General features: G+C 66.1%; 4 protein-coding genes across 4 annotated transcripts; 2 read left to right on the top strand and 2 right to left on the bottom strand.

Annotated features, from left to right (window-relative positions):
- Nucleotides 1–7,931: 7,931 nt before the first annotated feature.
- EMIHUDRAFT_457899 (hypothetical protein) lies at nt 7,932–9,022 on the bottom strand (the record flags this gene model as incomplete). Its single annotated transcript, XM_005776138.1, has 4 exons — nt 7,932–8,121; nt 8,275–8,358; nt 8,441–8,565; nt 8,692–9,022. Coding segments are annotated over 2 exons (437 nt in total), but the record flags the coding sequence as incomplete, so codon positions are not given.
- Nucleotides 9,023–9,094: 72 nt separating this feature from the next.
- Nucleotides 9,095–10,605, top strand: EMIHUDRAFT_116225 (hypothetical protein; the record flags this gene model as incomplete). Its single annotated transcript, XM_005776137.1, has 3 exons — nt 9,095–9,565; nt 9,659–9,778; nt 10,102–10,605. 3 exons carry the CDS (start codon nt 9,095–9,097, stop codon nt 10,603–10,605), a joined length of 1,095 nt encoding a protein of 364 aa, XP_005776194.1.
- Nucleotides 10,606–11,024: 419 nt separating this feature from the next.
- Nucleotides 11,025–12,035, bottom strand: EMIHUDRAFT_239179 (hypothetical protein; the record flags this gene model as incomplete). The annotated part of the gene is made up of 2 exons (XM_005776136.1): nt 11,025–11,264; nt 11,526–12,035. The coding sequence occupies 2 exons, from the start codon at nt 12,033–12,035 to the stop codon at nt 11,025–11,027; spliced, it is 750 nt and encodes a 249-aa protein (XP_005776193.1).
- A 2,792-nt stretch (nt 12,036–14,827) lies between these two features.
- On the top strand, nt 14,828–17,040 carry EMIHUDRAFT_457898 (hypothetical protein). Its single transcript, XM_005776135.1, has 4 exons — nt 14,828–15,677; nt 15,800–16,017; nt 16,165–16,291; nt 16,364–17,040. Exons 1-4 carry the CDS (start codon nt 14,846–14,848, stop codon nt 16,657–16,659), a joined length of 1,473 nt encoding a protein of 490 aa, XP_005776192.1. The 5' UTR covers nt 14,828–14,845; the 3' UTR covers nt 16,660–17,040.
- Nucleotides 17,041–18,026: the final 986 nt, after the last annotated feature.

The raw sequence follows: 18,026 nt of genomic DNA, 5'->3' as shown, positions 1-18,026 counted from the left end.
CGGCATAGGGGCACGGGCCAGGGTGCGTGTCCGCGGGGCACAACCAACCACCTCTCACGGAGGGAGTAGGCGGTCGCCACTCAAAGCGGCGGTGGTGAGAGCCGCCGCCCGGCGACCGACACTCTCGCGCGCGATTAATGATGCAGAGCGCGAGCTCCAGCTCGTGCTGGCCGTGCGAGTCCCGCTCGCGGCCATGCCTGGCCTTTGCGACGGTGTAGAGCGCAGCCAGCGGGAAGGCCCGGAGCTCGGCGACCTGCGAGAGGTATGCGGAAACAAGCAGGTCCTCGTGTGGAAAAGCGGCCAGTCCGTGCCCGCGCAGGTGCTGCCGCTTCAATTGGCGAAGCAGCCCATTGAGTTCCTCGAGTGGCCCCTCATCAAAGGGCGGCTCGCCTCGCCGCACGCGTCTCGAGATGAGCTCGTAACACGAGCGGCAAGATCGGGTGAACCATCGATTCTTGACGTACTTTCCCACCTTTGCGTCACCCGGAAAGTACGCAAACATGACGCCCTCGGCAGCATCCCAAAGCCCTGTCGCAAGCGTGAAGAGCTCTCGTCGCCTCGAGCCGTCCGTGACGCCCCAGAGGTGAAACTGCGCCCGCCACGAGCCCATTCGCACAAACTTTCGAAGGAGGTACAGGGACGAGATCACGTCCTCAAAGGCTAGCTGCTCTGGCAGTGGGAGGTGCGCCAGCAGCGACGGCAGCATGCGGTATAAGACTTCGATCTGGGAGCCGCGGCAGCGAGCGAGGGATGGCACGGAGGCCGTCGGGCCGATGGCGCCCTTGCGCGCATGGCAGTTTGGCCCAGCGTTGTTGATGTCCTGGACGAGGGGGTTGACTACGGTGGATCCAATGGACCACGCCTCAAGGACCATTTTGTCAATCGCTGTCTTGATGCAGTTCATCCAGGCGTGCATGGAGCCGTGCTCGACATTGTCGAGCGCGATGCCTCGCCCACGCTTGTGCCCTCCTTGTGTGACCTCGAGCGCGGCGCGGTCAGGCGGGGAGTACTGCAGGAGGGCGGCAGCGCGGCGAAGCGCCTGGACGACAGCGGCTGGCGAGGCGTCGGCCCGTGCAGCGCTCACTACGTCAGCAAAGGCGGCAAAGTGCGAGCGAGAGCTCAAGCGCGTCTGCTGCTGACGGAGGTAGCAGCCGTCACCACGGTGAGCATCGGTGTTGAGCTGACGGAGGGCCGCGATGCTGGCGGTGGCGCTGGCGCCAGTAATCTGCACTGAGCTAACCCTGCCTCCCCACCTCTGGTCGAGAATGTTTGCAAAGTTAAGGTGGCGGAGTGGATCCCGAATCGCGACGTCGGTTGGCAGGTTGACGAGGTAGCTGGTGCTGGCTACGGTATCTGCCAAGGTTTGCGCGGTTGGGGGTGGCTGCACAAGATCGCACTTGCCTTGAGCCAGTTCGTTCTCAAACCTCGTAGGGACAGCAGCATCGAGCCTGATGCTCGCCAGTGGCTCGGGGAGAGGCCCGCACAAAAGGTCGCCTCCGTCCCACGGGCAGAGGTGCTCGTAGGGGTGGCGCTCCTCACCAAACGGGGGGTTCTGCGCGTACATATCGACGTAGCCATCGGCAAAGATAGCATCAAAGTGCCTGATGCCGTCTTGCAGTGTGCTGCGCTCCAGGCAATAGGCGCTCAGCTGGTTCCCCTCCCGCCCGTCCCCTTGCCACACCTGGTTGAGCCTGAGCGCGGAAAATGTGGCCTCCTCGTCGCTCGCCGCCACAGCGCTCACTTTGGAGAGGTGCTGGCCACTCGGGCACTTCACCTGTGTGCACGAGACTGCGTGATGAGCCGAGATAAACCGGAGTACCCGAGATCGCCCGAGATCGCCCGAGATTGCCCGAGATTGCCCGAGATTACCCGAGATTACCCGAGATTACCCCGAGATTACCCGAGACTGCTTGACTACCCTAGATTACCCGAGACTGCCTGACTACCTGAGATTACTCGAGATTACCCGAGATTACCCGGACTGCCCGAGACTAGGTGTTACCCGAGATTATCCGAGATTATCCGAGACTGCCTATGAGCCGAGGAGTGCGACACTGCAGTGCATCTCGAATAGACTAGGCTCTCGCCATGATTGACGTGGCCGTGATGTCCGTCGAGGGGCCGTCCAGGAGCAGCCAGTCGCGCAGGTTGCGGGGCTGCGACTTAACCTTCTTGTATCTCACGTAGGGCGCGACGCTCGAATCCACAGGGCCGAGCTGTATGTTCTGAACGAAGCGCGTGATGGTCTGAACGCGCTGCCCAGGCTGACTCGCCTCTTGCCCCGGCATAAGCTCGACTCGTGCCTCGTCGCCATCGATGGATCGAAGCACCATGTGGAAGAGCCCGTCTGCTCTGGCTGAGCGCACGCCATCAATGGCCTGGAGCAGCGCTAAGCCGGCGACGGGCCCCTCCTCCTTAGCCCCACCCTTATACAACCGCAAGTTGCTCGCAATCTCGGCGCCGCCGCAGACGAGGCTGCCACTTGGGCTGTCACCGCCCGTGACAAAGGCGCCGGGCGATCCATAGCCAATCAGCACCGTCCACTTCGGGGTGACTGCGGCGAGTGCCTTTGATCGCCCTTGCCCTTCAAAGACGAAAGTCTGCTCCACGCCGCTGAGGCGCATCGTCACCTCCGTCGGCTCGCGGAGCCCAGCCCACGCTGCGTGCTCGCCTGGCTGGACTGCTCGTGGCAGCCCCCCGCCCACCACTGTCAGGTGGAGCTCGTCGTTGACTGTGAGGCCACCAACCTCAACCTGCACGGCGGTTTGAGGATCGGCACCGAGCAGCAGCGTTGCCGTCGTTGCTCGAGGCGTGCGCACGTGGCCCACACCGTCCGGCCTGAGGGAGAGGGCCTTGCCGAAGCCGGAGCATTCATCTGCGACACCCGCCGTACGCGCGCCCTGCGGCCCCCGCAGCTGGAGAATGAGAGACGGCGCGCCCTCCGGCTGCACCCGCCCAGCAGTTGCTCCGCTCGCGCCGTTGAAGAAGCGGCCCGTCGCGTCGCAGCCCGAGGCGCTAATGCGATCGAGGGCCTCGAGGTACTGTGCGCGCACACCCTCGATCGCGGAAGCGCATTCTGCTAGCTGCGCGGCAGCACCCCCAACGTGCGGACGAGTCCGCGAAGAAGAGGTGTGGCCCGCAGCGCCAGTCTTGCGCAGCCGGTCGACGGCCATAACCAGGAGATCGATCGAGGACGCGAGTCGGCCACTCGTGTGCTCTGTGTTGGCGACGGTGTAAGCGGGGGGAGGAGAAGGCGTCCCCACCACGACCGCCACCGCCGCTGCAACATTTGCAACGACATCTGCCGCCGCTCCTATCGCTCCCAGCACGCCGCCGGGCTCCTCGCTATCGTCCTCATCGTCCTGTTGTTGCAGCGGCGGGTCCTCGCGGGGCACGGTTGCGGCGCGAGCCGCATCGGCGGCGCTCAGCACGTTGGCACGAAAGGTTCGAATGGCACCGTCCTCCGTTGGGTGCTTCATGTTCATCGCGGCCTCGCGAAGCCGGTCGGCGGCCTGCAGTACCAGCTGCGCTTTTGCAGCGTCCATCGGCTCGGCGGCGCGGCGGCCGGCGATGCTGGAGCCGCGAAATCCGGCTGGCTCAAGTGACGGGTTGAGCGCAAAGAGGGCCGAGCGCCAGCTGTCCAGGGCCTCGCCGACCCGATGCATCGTTTGGTAGATGGTCGCCTCCAACTGGAGTGAACGAGAGCAGGTTCCCGAGACGTAGTTGAGCTCGGCGGGGGTGCCCTTGACGGCAAAGTCATCAGGAGTCACCGAGTACGGAGCGACATTGCGGTGGCGAGGGGAGAGGTGCTGCTCCTGGGTGAGCCGCGAGAGGACGTCTGGCTCCGTGCCCGTCGCCTTGTCGCGCCCAAGGATCGACTCCAAGAACTTGGAGTCGCCGGTCAGGAACATGTCCGGTGAACCTGGTAGCAGAGCGATGTGCTCGCCGGGAACGAGCTCGGGCGCAAAGGCGATGGAGCTGAGCATTTCCATCATAGTAACGCGTCGCTCGTGGTAGCCGAGGACCACCTGGACGGGCCACTTGCCCCTGGGCAACGGCGGACTAATTCGGAAGGAGTAGTCACCGAATACCTCTTCGATCTGAAATTCTTTCGGCGAGCTGACCAGCTTGAGGCCGATGATCTGCCCATCCGAGACGATCGCTTGCGCGTTCCTGTTCCAGCGCGACGACGGCGCCCCGTCGATTACCACAGTGGTACGAGAGGCAAAGTACCCGCTGCCACGCACGGCGCCCTCGACGCGGGCCACGCTGCCCGTCGGCCCCGCAACCAGTCTGGCCGACGCCGCCTGTGAGGGAGCAGCGCCTCGCGCGGTGCTCTTGAAGGAGACAGCATACGTCTGATCGGGCTCGAGTCGCCAGCTCGTCGCAAAGATCGACTTGATTTTCCACTCCGCCGGTCTCGGGATCACCTCTCCACTGGTCGTATCGACGGTCATCACTACATCGGAGCCGTCCGACAAGACGTACGCCTTGGCCGAGTAGGGCAGCTTGGCCTCGCCCGACGCGTCAAAGGTCAGCACGTTTGGCTCACCCGGCTGGCCCGCTAACGCCTCGACCTTCGCGTAGATGTTGTCGAAGTAGGGAAGGAGGCCCTCAATCGTGTCGTCCGTCTCGGCCTCGAATCCAGTGAACGATAGGAGCAAGAGGTGCTCGAGGTGGAGGAAGGTCTGGGCACGTAGCTGCCCCGCTGTCGCCGAGCCACCGAGCAGCGATTGCACGCGCGAGGCGACATGCGCGTCCGCCGCAAAGAAGAAATTGCCGTTGCGCACCTGCTTGCCTCCATATCTGAGCCCCGTCGGGTGGCGCTGCGCTGCCACCGCTGTGGCTAGGCTACGCGACCGACGGCATCGGTCGTCGATGCAACCTCCGTCGTCATCGACGTCGCCCTCCACAAAGAAGACGCGAATATACAAGTCGCCCTTGAATGGCGTGACATGTAGGCTGTCCAAGTCCTCGTCGGCCAGGCCGAGCTCGCTGCTCGCCTGCACCGCCGCAGTGAGCCAGTCAACGGCATACTGGTGCGTCTGGTCGAGCGGCCGCGGCGGCTGCCGCGTGGCTGCCAGCGGCGTGGCGATTGGGAACCCACTGCGCGAGGCCCCCACCAAATCGGGGAGGACGGCGACGGCGGCGTGCGGTATTGGCACGCTGGCGTCGCCACCAAGCTCGCGAATCTCGGCGAAGTTTGACGCAACGAAGTGCGCGTGCAGCCTGCAGCAGGGAGGGGCCGGGGGTGAGAGTGAGAGGGGCGCGTCTATCCTGGCGCGGCACTACAGCGCAGCAAACACGGTGCGGGGAGAGGCGCGCGCCTCCAGTCGAGCACAGCACCAATCTTACCCAGAGGACCAAAAGCCACGAAGTACTCGAGCCCGAGCGAGTCCACCAACGCGCCTTTGAGCTGACCGTACCGCTCCTCCGAGGGGAAGGGTTCGAAGCCGAAGACTTTTCTCTGATCCACGCCTCCAGCCAGCTTTCGCACAAATGCCCGGCCGCGGTTGGTGATCATGCTTCGGATATTGAAGAGAACCCAGAGCGAATCCCACGTCTCTTGCAGTTTGGCTTGAGTCGCCGCGTCGTTAATCCTAATGTGGCGCTCGACCCCATCCACACGCGCCAAGATCCCCAAAAGCTGTGTGATGTGCTGCCAGAAGCGTTCCATTGACCCGTGCATCGCATGGAAGAGTGGCCGCACGAAGAGGGCAACCTTCTTTAGCGCCATATCTGGCCGCGCGTGGGCTGCAATGTTGGTGATTCTGACCTTGTACCCGCCGAGCAGCGCGGTCATCACCGAATCCGTGTTGGATCCGAGCAGAGAGCGGTGCATCGCCCAAGCAACCTGCCGCTGCAGCCGCCTTTGTGTTATCACGTCGGGAGCGCCGTTGTTGTCGAGGAGGCCGGCAAAGTCGTCCTTTATGTCCCGAAGCCCGGACGGCGATAGCTGGTCAATCACGCGCTGCCGCTGCGCCGCGGTCTGCGGTATGACGGGTCTGACGGGCCTGGCGGTCGGAGTCTTTGAGCGGAGGGCGCCACGCATGGCCGCCGCCCTTGCGCGACCGCCGTACTCCCTCGCAGCGACACGGTTGACCTCGAGCGACAGACCCTGGATTAGCTGCGTCTTGTACGCGTCGGGCGCCTCCACCTCCGACTCTGCGTCCATGTACTGAAAGAAATGCTCGGCAACTTGTTGCGTTGTGGCCCCTTTGTCGAGCAGCCGCCGCAGCGCCAGCGAGGACGCCTCGATGGCGGCGGCAACCTCGTCGGCGTCGGCGATGCGAGCCCCTGCGCCAGTCCCCGCACCGCCACCGGCACCACCACCAGCACCTCCGGTGATGGCGCCCGTCGGCTGCGTCACCGGGCTCCCGAGGGCGAGATCACTGTGGTCGATACCTGTCACGACGTGCTCCTCGTCGCCAGCTCTCCCATCTCCGCCCGACACCTCCTCGTCCACGACGACGACTCTCTCGACTGTGAAGGGGAGAGAGGCGAGCGAGGTGAGCGAGGCGGGGACGGAGAGAATGAGTGCGAGCGCGTCGAGGGAGGCGTGAGCGGCGAGAGCGGCCAGTGTGTGGCGAGCGCGGCACGAGAGGGCGCTGCGCACCAAAGAAGGCGGCGTACACGAGCTTGGCAGCTCGCACAAGCACCTCGACCTTTTGACGAGTGTCCTCCGCCATGGACATAGTCTGATCCTGAGGCACCGGCGCGTGCACAGTCAGGGCGAGAGAGTACGGGAACCCGAGGCTTACCGAGCATCGCAAATACAGGGGCTATACAGCTATACAGCTGCAATACGGCCGAATACAGAAGAGTGCGTGCCTCTCGAGTACTACTCGGAGTACAAGGATCCGTATTCAGCATCTAAGATTGCGTTCCAAAGAAGCATCAAACGTGGAGAGCAGTGCCCGGCGAGTGGCCGGCGAGGTGGGGCGGTGCTCATCGTAAAAGACTTCGTCGGTCGATTGGTCGCAGGCTGGGTCGACAGTGGCTGCGCCGATGTCCGCCAAAAAGGGCGCAGTGCGTGCCGCGGTTAGTACGCCTTTGCCGATCGCAAACACCGTCTCCGCTCTCAGCACCACCAGCCAGCCGTTGAGGCGGTCCGGCGCGCTGACCATCTCGGCCGCCGAATGCATCCTCTCTCCAGCGGGATAGCCGACGGCGGGGATGAAGCGCTCGTGGACCAGCTCGAGGGAGCCAGTCTGCCACGTGTAGAGGCCACGTTGTGAGCGCGGCATCAGATGAAAGTCAACATCAGAGAGCATCCCATCGGCGTGCTTACGGAGCCGGACCTGTGAAGGCTGGGACTCTTGGCCCGCCACCAGAATATTGCTGAGACCAACGGAGGCGTAAAAGTCACGCGTGCATGTGTTGGCTGCCGTTCGCGGTCCGCTAGGCCCATCGGCAATGTCCAGTCGGTCCCACAGCCCTAGCCGATTCGGATACGAGGCGTGCGAGCAAGGGATGTAGCAGTCATTGAGTGCGCAAAACTCGTCCGACACCAGCGTCGGTGGCACCCGGACAAAGCATATCTCGTCCCTGCCGGGGCAGGGTATCAGCTGCTCCTGCTTGGCGAGGCGGACCAGCCAATCCATTGACGCTGCTGCTGGCGCCTCCACTGTCGCAGTCAATGAGAGGAGCAGCGGCGAGAGGCAGCGAAGCAGTGGCACGGACGCAGCGAGCGCGCAAAGGCAGAGCACGAGTAGTCGAGCAGGAGAGGCGGCCGCACGTGCGAGCACGAGCACTGGTGTGCGGGACCACGTTCGTCGCATGTCGAGCTCGGACCTGCCTTCGGGCCTTCGCTTGGACACAGTTTTGTAGAGAAACGCGAAAAACGGCCGGGTACCAAGTACCCCTTCCAACCCCTGTCCCATTCGCCTCTCTGATATGCCAGGACAAGACGGGTACGGAGCCCGCACTCGAAGGGGCTACTAGCCTCTCTCGACTGAGGCTTTTCTTTTGACTACGCCGCCCTCCCCCCCCCACCACACACACACGTACACGTAGAGCTAACAGCTATAAGAGCCTGGCGTCGGTGCTAAGCTGTGGCTCACGCGACACTGCCCCCGGACGTGTGAGGCGCAAGCGGATGTTGAGGGCGATGTTTGCAACCTAACGGAGGCGAGTGTAGCGGTGCGCTGTGCCGGCGCCGGTGCTGATGTGACTACTCCAAGAGACCGTGTCGATTGAAGACTACTCATGACAGAGTGAGAGAGTGTATGTGCGGGTGGACGTGGGCGAGAGGCGTGATGTGGGATGGCGCACCGGTCGCGGTGGTGCGGATGAGTGAGCCGCCGCGCAGCCGTGAGTGAGGTGCTCGATGAGTGAGCCGCCGGGACAGAGCCGCACCTGCGCAGGCAGCAAAGGTGGGCGGCGTGAGCGTGCGCGGTGCCGCGCTCCACGGTGTGCGAGAGTGCCGGGCCGGGCGTGCCCCCATCAGCGATGGAAGCTCAAAGCCGGCACAGAAGCTCCGACACGGGCGTCTGCTGGTTGCGCGTGTCGACGAGCGGGCCCGAGCGAGGCCGCAGAGGAGGAAGAACGTCGGTCGTGCGAGCGCTGAGGACAAACGGACGGCTGAGTGAGGGACGGCAGTCATACCGGCAATAGTCGGTGTGCGGCGGCGGTCGCTCGGGGGCGGAGGCCGGCGGCAGGGAGAGAATCGGGCGAGAGCACGGAGCACGCCTGCCGTCGAGTGAGAGCAGACATCTACAGAGAGCACGTGCGGCCGCGCCGGGCCACCGAGAGGCGCACCTGGCGCAACTCGAGCGTAAGTGACCGTGGCGGCAGCCGCTCAGCGCTCGAGGCGACCATCCGGCCGCCGGGCGTGCCTCTGGCGCCGACTCGGCGCCGTCGGCGACCCCGCGCGGGCCAGAGTCATGTCGAGCCGGGGCTGAGCCGGCGGTGGCGGACGCTTGGATGCACGCTCCGGGGGGCTGCCGGGTCGGATCGGCCTTTCGGGCGCCGCCGCAGCGCCGCGGAGGCACTATTCTGGTGAGAATACGCGCCACTGAGGCCGACTGAAGTTGCACGCCCAGGCCAGCCGGGAGCTTGTTTCTCTCTTCCCGCCGGCCACTGCGAGCGCTGCATGCACGTCGCCCTGGCCATCGCCGCGGCGTCTACTCGCGCTTCTGTGGAAATGGCACCGTCCAAGTCGCCCGGCGCCTCGTCCGACCGGCCGCTGCCGACCGACACCTACCTCTCCGAGTACAGCAAGATCTTTGACCACATCGGCATGCTGGAGGCTCGCTCCCGCTCGCAGCCCATCTCTCCCACAGCGGCGGATGCGCTTCACCGCTCTCGCACCTGGCCGCAGGACATGCAGAGGATGGCTGCCTACCACGACGCCATCAAGCGGAACGCCGCAGTGCACTTCAAGGGCAAGGTCGTGCTCGACGTTGGGTCGGGGACGGGCGTGCTCGCCATCTGGGCGGCGCAGGCGGGCGCGCGGCGCGTGTACGCCGTGGAGGCCTCGGGCGTCGGCGCTCACATCCAGACGATGGTCGAGGCGCACGGGCTGGCCGACACGGTGACGGTCCTGCGCGAGAGGGTCGAGCAGGTGGAGCTGGCCGAGCAGGCTCGCCGCAGCCCGCCGCCCGCGCCGCCGCGCGTGCGGCCTCCGACCTCCGCCGCGCGTGCCCACTCTGTGCAGGTGGACGTGATTGTGTCCGAGTGGATGGGCTACTTCCTGCTGCGCGAGTCGATGGTCGAGTCGGCAGCCGCCTCGCCGGCTCGGGTTGTGGCGAGGCTCGGACGCCGCGGCCTCACCGTCGTGCGCACGCGAGGTAGGTGCTCCTCGCGCGGGACCGCTGGCTCAAGCCGGGAGGAGTCATGTACCCTTCGCACGCGCGGCTGCTCCTCGCGCCCTCCGCGCTGCCCCGCTTCCTGCTCCGCCGCCGCGAGGAGATTGCGAGCTCGATGCACGCGTGGGAGCAGCTCGCCGCCGAGCTGCGGAGCAAGTACTCCCTCCGCCTGGACGCGCTGCAGGCCTCGACCCGCCGCCCCGCCCCTCGCACGCCCCTCCGCCCCCCCCGCCCCCCCCGCCGCCCTCGCCGCCGCCCTCACCGCCCGCCGCCCTCGCCGCCCGCCTCGCAGGCCGCCTACGAGCGCGAGCACCACGAGTACGCCTTCTCCGAGGCGTGGCAAGGCATCCTCCCCGCCTCCCTCCTGCGCGACGAGCCGCAGGTGCTGCTCGAGGCGGACATGCACTCGGTGACGCACGCGCAGTTCTTCGACTGGCAGACCGAGGTACAGTTCGCGCCGCCGCACGCCGACGAGCCGCAGCACGGCCTCTGCGGCTGGTTCGACGTCCGCTTCTGTGGCTCCGAGTCGCAGCCCGCTCACGAGTGCGTCGAGCTCGACACCTCGCCCGAGGCGCCGCCGACGCACTGGGCGCAGACCACGCTGCTGCTCGAGCGGCCGCTCGACGGGTCACCGCTCGTCGTCGCGCTCGCGCAGAACAGCGGCTTCCACCACGACCTCAACGTGACGGTCTCGTCCGGCGCGTGGAGCGCGTCGTATGCTGTGACGGCCGACTTTCGCGGCGGCGAGGACTTCCTGGAGGACGCGGAGGCGGAGGAGGGGGAGGAGGGGGCGTAGGCGGACGACGCCACCTCCCCGCGTCTCGGACCTGACCCGCGACGACCGCTGGAGAGACGCGTGCGCGGAGAGAGTGGCGGGCCCTGCGGTGTCCCTCTCTGCTGAGACGTCTCGCGCACCCAGGGCCCCTGCCGGCCCCGGCCGTACGGCGCTCTTCTCTAGATCTCTCTGAGGGAGTCTGACCTCTCCTCGTACCTCGAGAGTGCACAGCACCTCCCACACCTTGAAGGGGTGGGGGAAAGCTGCTAGCTGGAAAGGAACGGCGAACGCGCCGCCGCCCCAGCCACGGGGCCCACAAATTCCGGAACCCTTCGCTTGGGAATTCTGTTTTCAATTTTCGATAATTAAACATAAAAACTCGTGAGCCTTCAGGGGCCCTTCGCGCCCCACAGATTTCTCCCTTCCGCTCTAGCGGTAGTCTAGCCTGCGTCTCGGTCCTGACTGCGTGTTCCCTCCGGCCGCTCCCACTGCGACCGCCCACTCGGGGCGTGGTGAAAGTAGACGGCGCCCGTGGCGGGGTCTACTCCCGAGACCCACCCGTCGGGCAGCTCCGTCGCCGCGGCGGCCTGCTGCTGCTGCTGCCATTGCGGCGTCAGCGGCGCCTCGCCACCACTAGGCCCCTCTGCACCTGGGTACTCCTCAGCCACCGGCGTGACCACCTCGCCCGGCGTCATCTCCCACACCGCGGGCTGTGCCGCCTCCGGACCGCCGCCGCCGCCGCACGCCGCCGCCGCCGGCCCCTCCCTCCCGCCGTTCGCCTCGGGCCGCGCCGCCTTTGCCGCCCTCCCCTCCGCCTCGAGCCGCTCGTAGAGGTCGTGCTGCGCGTCGCGCCGCCGCTTCGCCTCCTCCGCCGCGCGCAGCGCCAGTTGCCGCGAGTGTATCGCCCGCTGCTGCTCCGGATCCGAGTTGGAGAAGGTGACGCGCAGCGCGGGCCCCCCCTCCGGGTCGATCGGCCTCCCGTCCATCGCCTCGGACGCGAACTGCGCACACGCGCGGCTCCGGAAGCGGACAAAGCCGGTGCCCGGCGCGACGCCCGCCCAAGTCCGCAGGAGCGCGCCCCACTCCGAAAACTTCTCGAGGGAGGCGCGCACCTCTCGCTGCGAGGCCGCCTCGTCGAGGCCCGTAACGAAGAGCAGGCAAGCCGCGTCGACCGAGGAGGTGCGCCTCCGCCCAAAGATGTCGTAGTCGATGCCGTCGGCGGAGAAGGCCATGCGCTGCTCCTCGACGACGGACGGCAGGCGGTGGAGGTTGACGCACGCGGCGCCGTCCCGGCAGGCGCCGCGCGCCCAAGCCAGGCATATCCAAGCGCCGCCTCGCCTGTCGCCGGCGGTCGACTGGGTGTCGACCTCCGGCCAGCAGCGCGGGAGCGCGGGCACGGCGCCGCTGTCGCCGGTGCCCACCGCGTCGATGCCCGGCGGGAGGTCCGACATGGCGTGCCTACTGGGACCCAGCGCTGACTTCTGAGTCGATGCGGTCTTCCCTTTCTCGACTGTCTGAGCTTGTGCGTCTTGGGGAGTTTTGGGGGCCGTGCACTAGGGAGTCGGCGTTGTGTCAGAGGGGGGGGGGTGTGAGGCAAGCGGCCCAGATCTGCTCGTCTCAGAGGGTACCCTCTGTGCCAAGAGAGGCCATCCACGAGCGGCTCAGAGGGTGCCTGGGCCGACCCTCTGAAGGCCTGTGCCGCCAAGCCAGCCTCTCTCGGGTCTCGGCGCAGCCTCTGAGGCTACGGGGCCCTCTGAGACGCCAAGGCAAGCCCCGCGAGGCCGCTCCTCAGAGGGGTTTTCAGGCATTTCAAGTCTCTCTCGTCCCCACAACCACAGAAAAAGAATTTCTGCGAGAGTTGACGGAACTGTCTCTCCAGCTACTCTGCGCGAGGCGCCCCAGCTGTGGCGAGGCACCCAAAATGCGCATCAGAGTCCGGGTCAACGACATTGTCGGGCGGCCGCTCCAAGCACCCCCACATCCTCAAGTTGACGGGGCCGGGCCGTGTGCGAAGCTGGTTCACGCGCAGGGCACGGCGCAGGCGCTGTGGGCGAGCCTGCAGCAGTAAGCGCGTGTGGTGCCGGGCGCGCTTGCGAGCGTATAGAGTAGCGCCTTAGTCATGGATGGTCGCTGTGAAAAGTCGTAATGTTTTACTACCCCGCCCCTCCCCGCCCTCACTGGTCAGCGCCGTTCGTGGAGGGCTAGGCAGCTCCGCCTCCGCCCGGGGCTCTCGCCTCTGCCGTGAGGGGGGGGCACCCTCTGAGGTCAAAGCCCTCTGTGCCGCGCCAAGACGGACCATCAGCCAGGCACCCTCTGAGGCCAAAAGCAGCCAAGAGAGGCCATAGAGGCGGCACAGAGTCAGAGTCAAACCCTCTGTGCCGCCAAGGCAGGGGTCCGACCCGTCCTCAGAGGGGGGTCTGAGGCCTCAGAGAGTGTATAGCCCCCTAGTGGCCGTGCACGGGGTTGTGCTTTTTTATCAGTGTATGTAGCTCTCGTACATTCCCGTAGGAGGACTCTCCTGACAGGGTTTGCGATGTCCGATGAGGAGCGACCCGAAGGGTTTCTCGGAGGTTAGTGCACCACTAACCGCCGAAGCGCAAGCGCTGGGAGCAAGAACACTGCGACGTATCGGGCTCATACTAGCACCCCACCTCGCGAGCCGACGTTCTGGCTCAGCGAGGCTGCTGCGGAGCACTCGCGGACCGCGGTCTCGGGCACCGCACCCGTGCTGCCACAAAGCACAATGTGCTGCCTCAAAGCACCACTAGCGATTTCGCGCGGAGGGCGTAGTGAAGTGCTGGGGCGCTCACTGTGTGTTATTCGGGTGGGGATCCATCAGTGGTAAGCGGCTTTAGTCACAGATCCAAGCTCAGACGTCACACCAACACCACAAACACGCTCACTTCGCCGCTGCTGTAGATGGGCCTCCGGGGGCCCATGCTACGTCGAAGCACAGACCCGATCTCGGCACTCACGGGCTGCCACGCGCCCGCGCGCGGCGCGGGCCGCACCGCCCATGCCCCCGGGTCACCAACCCCGCCTCTCGGCCCTCTCGGCCCTCTCGGCCCTCAGGAGCGTGCGGGAGACCGGCGAGGGACGCGCCGCGCGCCGCCTGCAGAGCCGCCAGAGGCATTGTGTCGCCTCCGCTGGCGGGGTTCCCGCGCGCCCGCCCGCGCCCGCGCCCGCCCACGCCGCGCCCGCGGGCTCCGGATGCGCCGCGCTCCTTCTCCTTCTTCTCGATGGCAGTCCGCACGTGCTTGTCGACGGGTCGGCGGCGTGGTCGAGGGGAAGGTCGCCGGCGGCCGCAACTCCGCCGCCGTCGCTCCGCCGGCTCTGATCGAGTATCGGGCGTTGATGGCGGCGGCGCAAAGCGGGTCTGGCGCATCCATCGCCACGAGCCTCGCGGCCGCGGTCGTGGCACACCTGGTGGCGGCTCTCGGGGCCGTCTCTACGGCGCTCGACGCCGTGTGAGGTCGCCGGCGGCCGCAACTCCGTGTCTCCGCCGCCGTCGCTCCGCCGGCTCTGACCGAGTATCGGGCGTTGATGGCGGCGGCGCAAAGCGGGTCTGGCGCATCCATCGCCACGAGCCTCGCGGCCGCGGTCGTGGCACACCTGGTGGCGGCTCTCGGGGCCGTCTCTACGGCGCTCGACACCGTGTGAGGTCGCCGGCGGCCGCACCTCTGCCGCCGTCGCTCCGCCGGCTCTAACCGAGTATATCGGGCGTTGAGGGCGGCGGCGCAAAGCGGGTCTGGTGCGCCACGGCCACCACCCTTGCCACCGCCCTTGCCGCCGCCCTTGCCACCCTTTGCCGCCTTGCCTCCGCCGCGGGCGGCGGTGGGAGCGGCCTGCTGGGCTAGCATGTTGTCCGTGCTGTGTGTGGACGGGCACGTGGAACGTCAATTCATGTTCGAACGGCCTCCGGGATTCAAACGAAAAATAGCCGGGGCCCTCTCGCAACCCATCCGACCCCCCGGGACCCGTGGGCGTCGAAGAGGCGCTCTCGGGGGGCCGTTCTGAGTTCATGCTACCACGAAGCACACTGTGCTGCGTCAAAGCACCGGCCCCGAGTCCGACCGGTTCTTCTGGTCCAGCGAGTTTTTCAGTGTATGTAGCTCTTACGAACATACCCGTAGGTGAACTGCTGACGGGGTTTTTGTGTGAACAGATTCAAGTGAACAGATTCAACCCACGAAAAGAAGAAAAATCTGACTCGTCAATCCGCCTGGGGCTCTCTGGCCGCCTCCTTCCGAGAGCCTCGACGATGCTCACCACTCGGCCTCTCTCCGGCGGCGGGAGGCCACGCCTGGTCGGAGGTCTTGCTGCGCTGCTAACGACGCTGGTGCTGCTCGCAAACTCGCGGCGGGGCGGGAGTGGCTGGGCTGTCGGTGCAGAGGAGGCAGCGGCCTCCAGCAGCACCGGCGGTGGCAGCACCGGCGGCGGCGGCGGCAGCGAGCAGCTGGACGCCGAGTGCAATAACTGCAGGTGGACTGCGGAGTGGGCCTGCCCGGGCGGCGATATTCCGGGCACAAAGGGCTGGGCCGAGCCGGACGAGTCGGTCTGCTTCAACCACTGCTGCCCCGACTCGTGTGCAGCGTACAGCGTGATCACCGGGAGCTGCTGGCGGCACAAGGCCCCTCGCGAGGTGCCGTACAACGAGGCTCTCGCGAGGACGGACGGGTACAAGCTCGTCAACGTGGCGCTCGGCACAGACTGCAGGGAGACGTGGCTCCTCTCCAAGTTTGCGACCGCCGTCACGGGCCTCGTCCGGCACGGCATCGAGTCGCTCAAGCTGCCGATGAAGGTGACGCGCTTTCTGCCGCCCGGCGCCGACCTGCACGTCAGCTCGATCACCGGGGCGATTGTCGTCCTCGACAACGTCACCGTCACCAAGATCCAGCCATCCGTGCTCAAGTACGGCTTCTGCTACGACGACCAGGAGTGGCGCGTGGACCAGAACTGGGTGCTGAGGAACACGTTGTACCAGCGGCCGCCCGACCGGATGATGGTCGTCTCGAGCGAGATCCAGGCCACCGTCAAGTTCGACTACGAGCTCTACCAGGACCTGCTGCTCGGCAAAGTGCCTCTCGGGGACGGCCCGCCTTCCTAGATGCGGGGCACGTCACTCTGTCAGAGACAGCGCCCGAGAGGACACGCGACAGCGCCCGAGAGGACACGCGAAGAACTGAGCTAGTGCTCGCGCCCTCCTCCCCCGCAGGCTCCGCGCAGACGACCGTCAAGGGCTTCCTCGGGCTCGACCTCGACCTGTCGCGCATCGCGACGAAGGCGATCAGCGACTGCGACGGCAAGTTCGGCATGACCTCCCTCGCCCTCGAAGTCAACTCCGACCTGCTCGGCGAGAACCTCGGCATCGAGGCGTCGGGCGCGATGACGAAACACCTCGTCGAGAGCTTCGCGCCGCTCATCGCCTCGCAGGTGACCCGTCGCCCCCAGCGACGCCGCGCCCCGCCCCTGCCGTCGCCTCGCCCTCGCCCGCCCCAGCGACGCCGCGCCCCTGCCCGCCCGCCCACCCCGCGGCCACACCGAGGCCCACCACCGCCGCACTGCCCTCCGCCGCCGCAGATGCACGCCATCATCTGCCACGGGAACGGGCTTGCCGACGTCAACATCGTGCTGCACGACCCGCCCGAGGGGGAGGGCGACGTCGACCTCGAGGCGGAGCCGGTTGCAGAGGTGGAGCGCTTCCGCGGCACACGCCCTCCTTGCGCGGCTGCTGGACGGCGAGCGGCGCGCGTCTCTTCACGGCTCCGCCTGTGAGCAGGCATCGTCGAGGAGATCAACGAGCAGCTGGCGAGCAGCTTCGGGATGCTGGGTGCGGTGCAGCGCTTCGCGGAGACCGACGAGGACCGGCGGCGCAAGATGAAGCGCGACTGCGAGCGGCTGCGCAAGGCGGGCAAGGAGGTCTGGGGCGACTCGTGCCTCGGCATGAAGCGCTTCCAGAACGTCGACGCGGCGCCGCCGCCGCCCGCCCCGCCCGCGCAGCCGAGCTGGTCCGACATCTTCGTGAAGGACGTCGTCAGCTTTGGCTGGGCGCCGCAGGTGCCGACGATGGGCTAGCGAGGCGCTTGTTCGCACCGCCGCCTCCGGCGTGCGCCCAATTTAGGAATCTAGTCGATGTGTGCATGCGTGCTGCGGCAGCGTGGTCCATCAGACACACACACATGCTCCATGCAACGTCAGCAGCACCACAGTCGCAGTGGAGCGGCGAGTGAGGCCGCGGCCCGTCCGGCGCCAAGACGCGCACACATGACACATCACCGGCGCAACACCAGCACCACAGCATGCATTTCCCATGTCCAGTTCGCACAGAGTTGTGCCTATGAGCTTCACACTACGTTACACACACTCTCTCTCTCTGTGATCTCTGCGCGCGCGGGTGTGTCTGTCTCTCCCCCGGTCTCGGTCCGTCGCACCGTGACAAATACGTATGTGCAAAACACCGGCCACCTGGCACCCTCCCCGCCACACCCGCGGCGCGCGCCCCGGGCACGCCTCACACACACAGCCTGCTGACACAGCTCCCAAAATACGGGGTGTGGACCCTGAGTTGACCAGGGGTTGTGCGCTGGGCTCTCCTGCTCGGCTCCAGCCAGTAGACAAGTCTTGTCATCAACAGAGTAGAAGGATCTGACCTCGGGGCCGATGTGACCAAGCGCTGGTAGCGTGGTTTAACCTCACACCCATGGTATCACAGTGTGCCGGCAGTCGCCGAGCAGTGTCGCTCACACAAGCCGCAGCACAAGTGACTGAGGGCCAGTGAGGGCGAGCCCATCGCTGTCACAGCTGTGGCAGCCGCACAGTAGGCTGTGTCAACTGTGCAGAGTGTGTGAACAGCAGAGGAGCTGCTCTCCAAGCTTCAGGCGCAAAGAGCTGCATGCCGCCGATGGCGCTGTCGAGGTTCGCCGAGCGCGGCGCAGGTTGGAGGAAGCCGCCACCGACGAGCGCGTTGGAGTATTCACTCCGGACAAAGACGGGTAGACGCACACGAGCCGCGGTCGTCTACCCGTCATAGCGGCGAGGCGCGGGACCGTCTGTGGCGAAGTGGGTCGCGTCCTCCGATTTCCTCAACTCACGGTCCGCTCCCTCTACCAAAAACGAAATATGAGCTTTGTGGCATATAACGATCTGAGGGTTAGGTTTCTGGAGCCCCGGGTGCTTTTACGCTGCTTTTGATCCGGTCAGGGGAGTGCGACTTTTACCACTTTGGTCGTCTCGGAGCGCCTCCATAAGCTCGTTTAGGGTTTAGCATTTATTCTCAAAATTTTCCTCGGCGCTGCGCGCCGGGTGCAGATTGATTGCAGTATAGTACACAGTAGTAGTGGCTCTCGTCCCGCAAAGTACTGTTCCCGCACAGTACGCTGTATTCACAGCGATTGCGGCGAATAAGATACCACCCTCAATGACAAGCAGAGCCTGACCAGCTA

This window comes from Emiliania huxleyi, assembly GCF_000372725.1.
Source record: "Emiliania huxleyi CCMP1516 unplaced genomic scaffold EMIHUscaffold_283, whole genome shotgun sequence".
Classification (NCBI taxonomy): domain Eukaryota; phylum Haptophyta; order Isochrysidales; family Noelaerhabdaceae; genus Emiliania; species Emiliania huxleyi.
The sequence above is the reverse complement of the archived record's forward strand: the minus strand, read 5'-3'. Positions and strand labels throughout refer to the sequence as shown.

What these genes read in the sequence shown, in the direction of transcription:
- EMIHUDRAFT_457898 (XM_005776135.1), top strand. Translation starts at nt 14,846, where the DNA reads ATGCTCACCACTCGGCCTCTCTCCGGCGGCGGGAGGCCACGCCTGGTC. An exon ending in CAAAGTGCCTCTCGGGGACG is followed by an intron (nt 15,678 to 15,799) that starts GCCCGCCTTCCT and finishes CCTCCCCCGCAG; the next exon opens with GCTCCGCGCAGACGACCGTC. An exon ending in AGAGGTGGAGCGCTTCCGCG is followed by an intron (nt 16,292 to 16,363) that starts GCACACGCCCTC and finishes GCCTGTGAGCAG; the next exon opens with GCATCGTCGAGGAGATCAAC.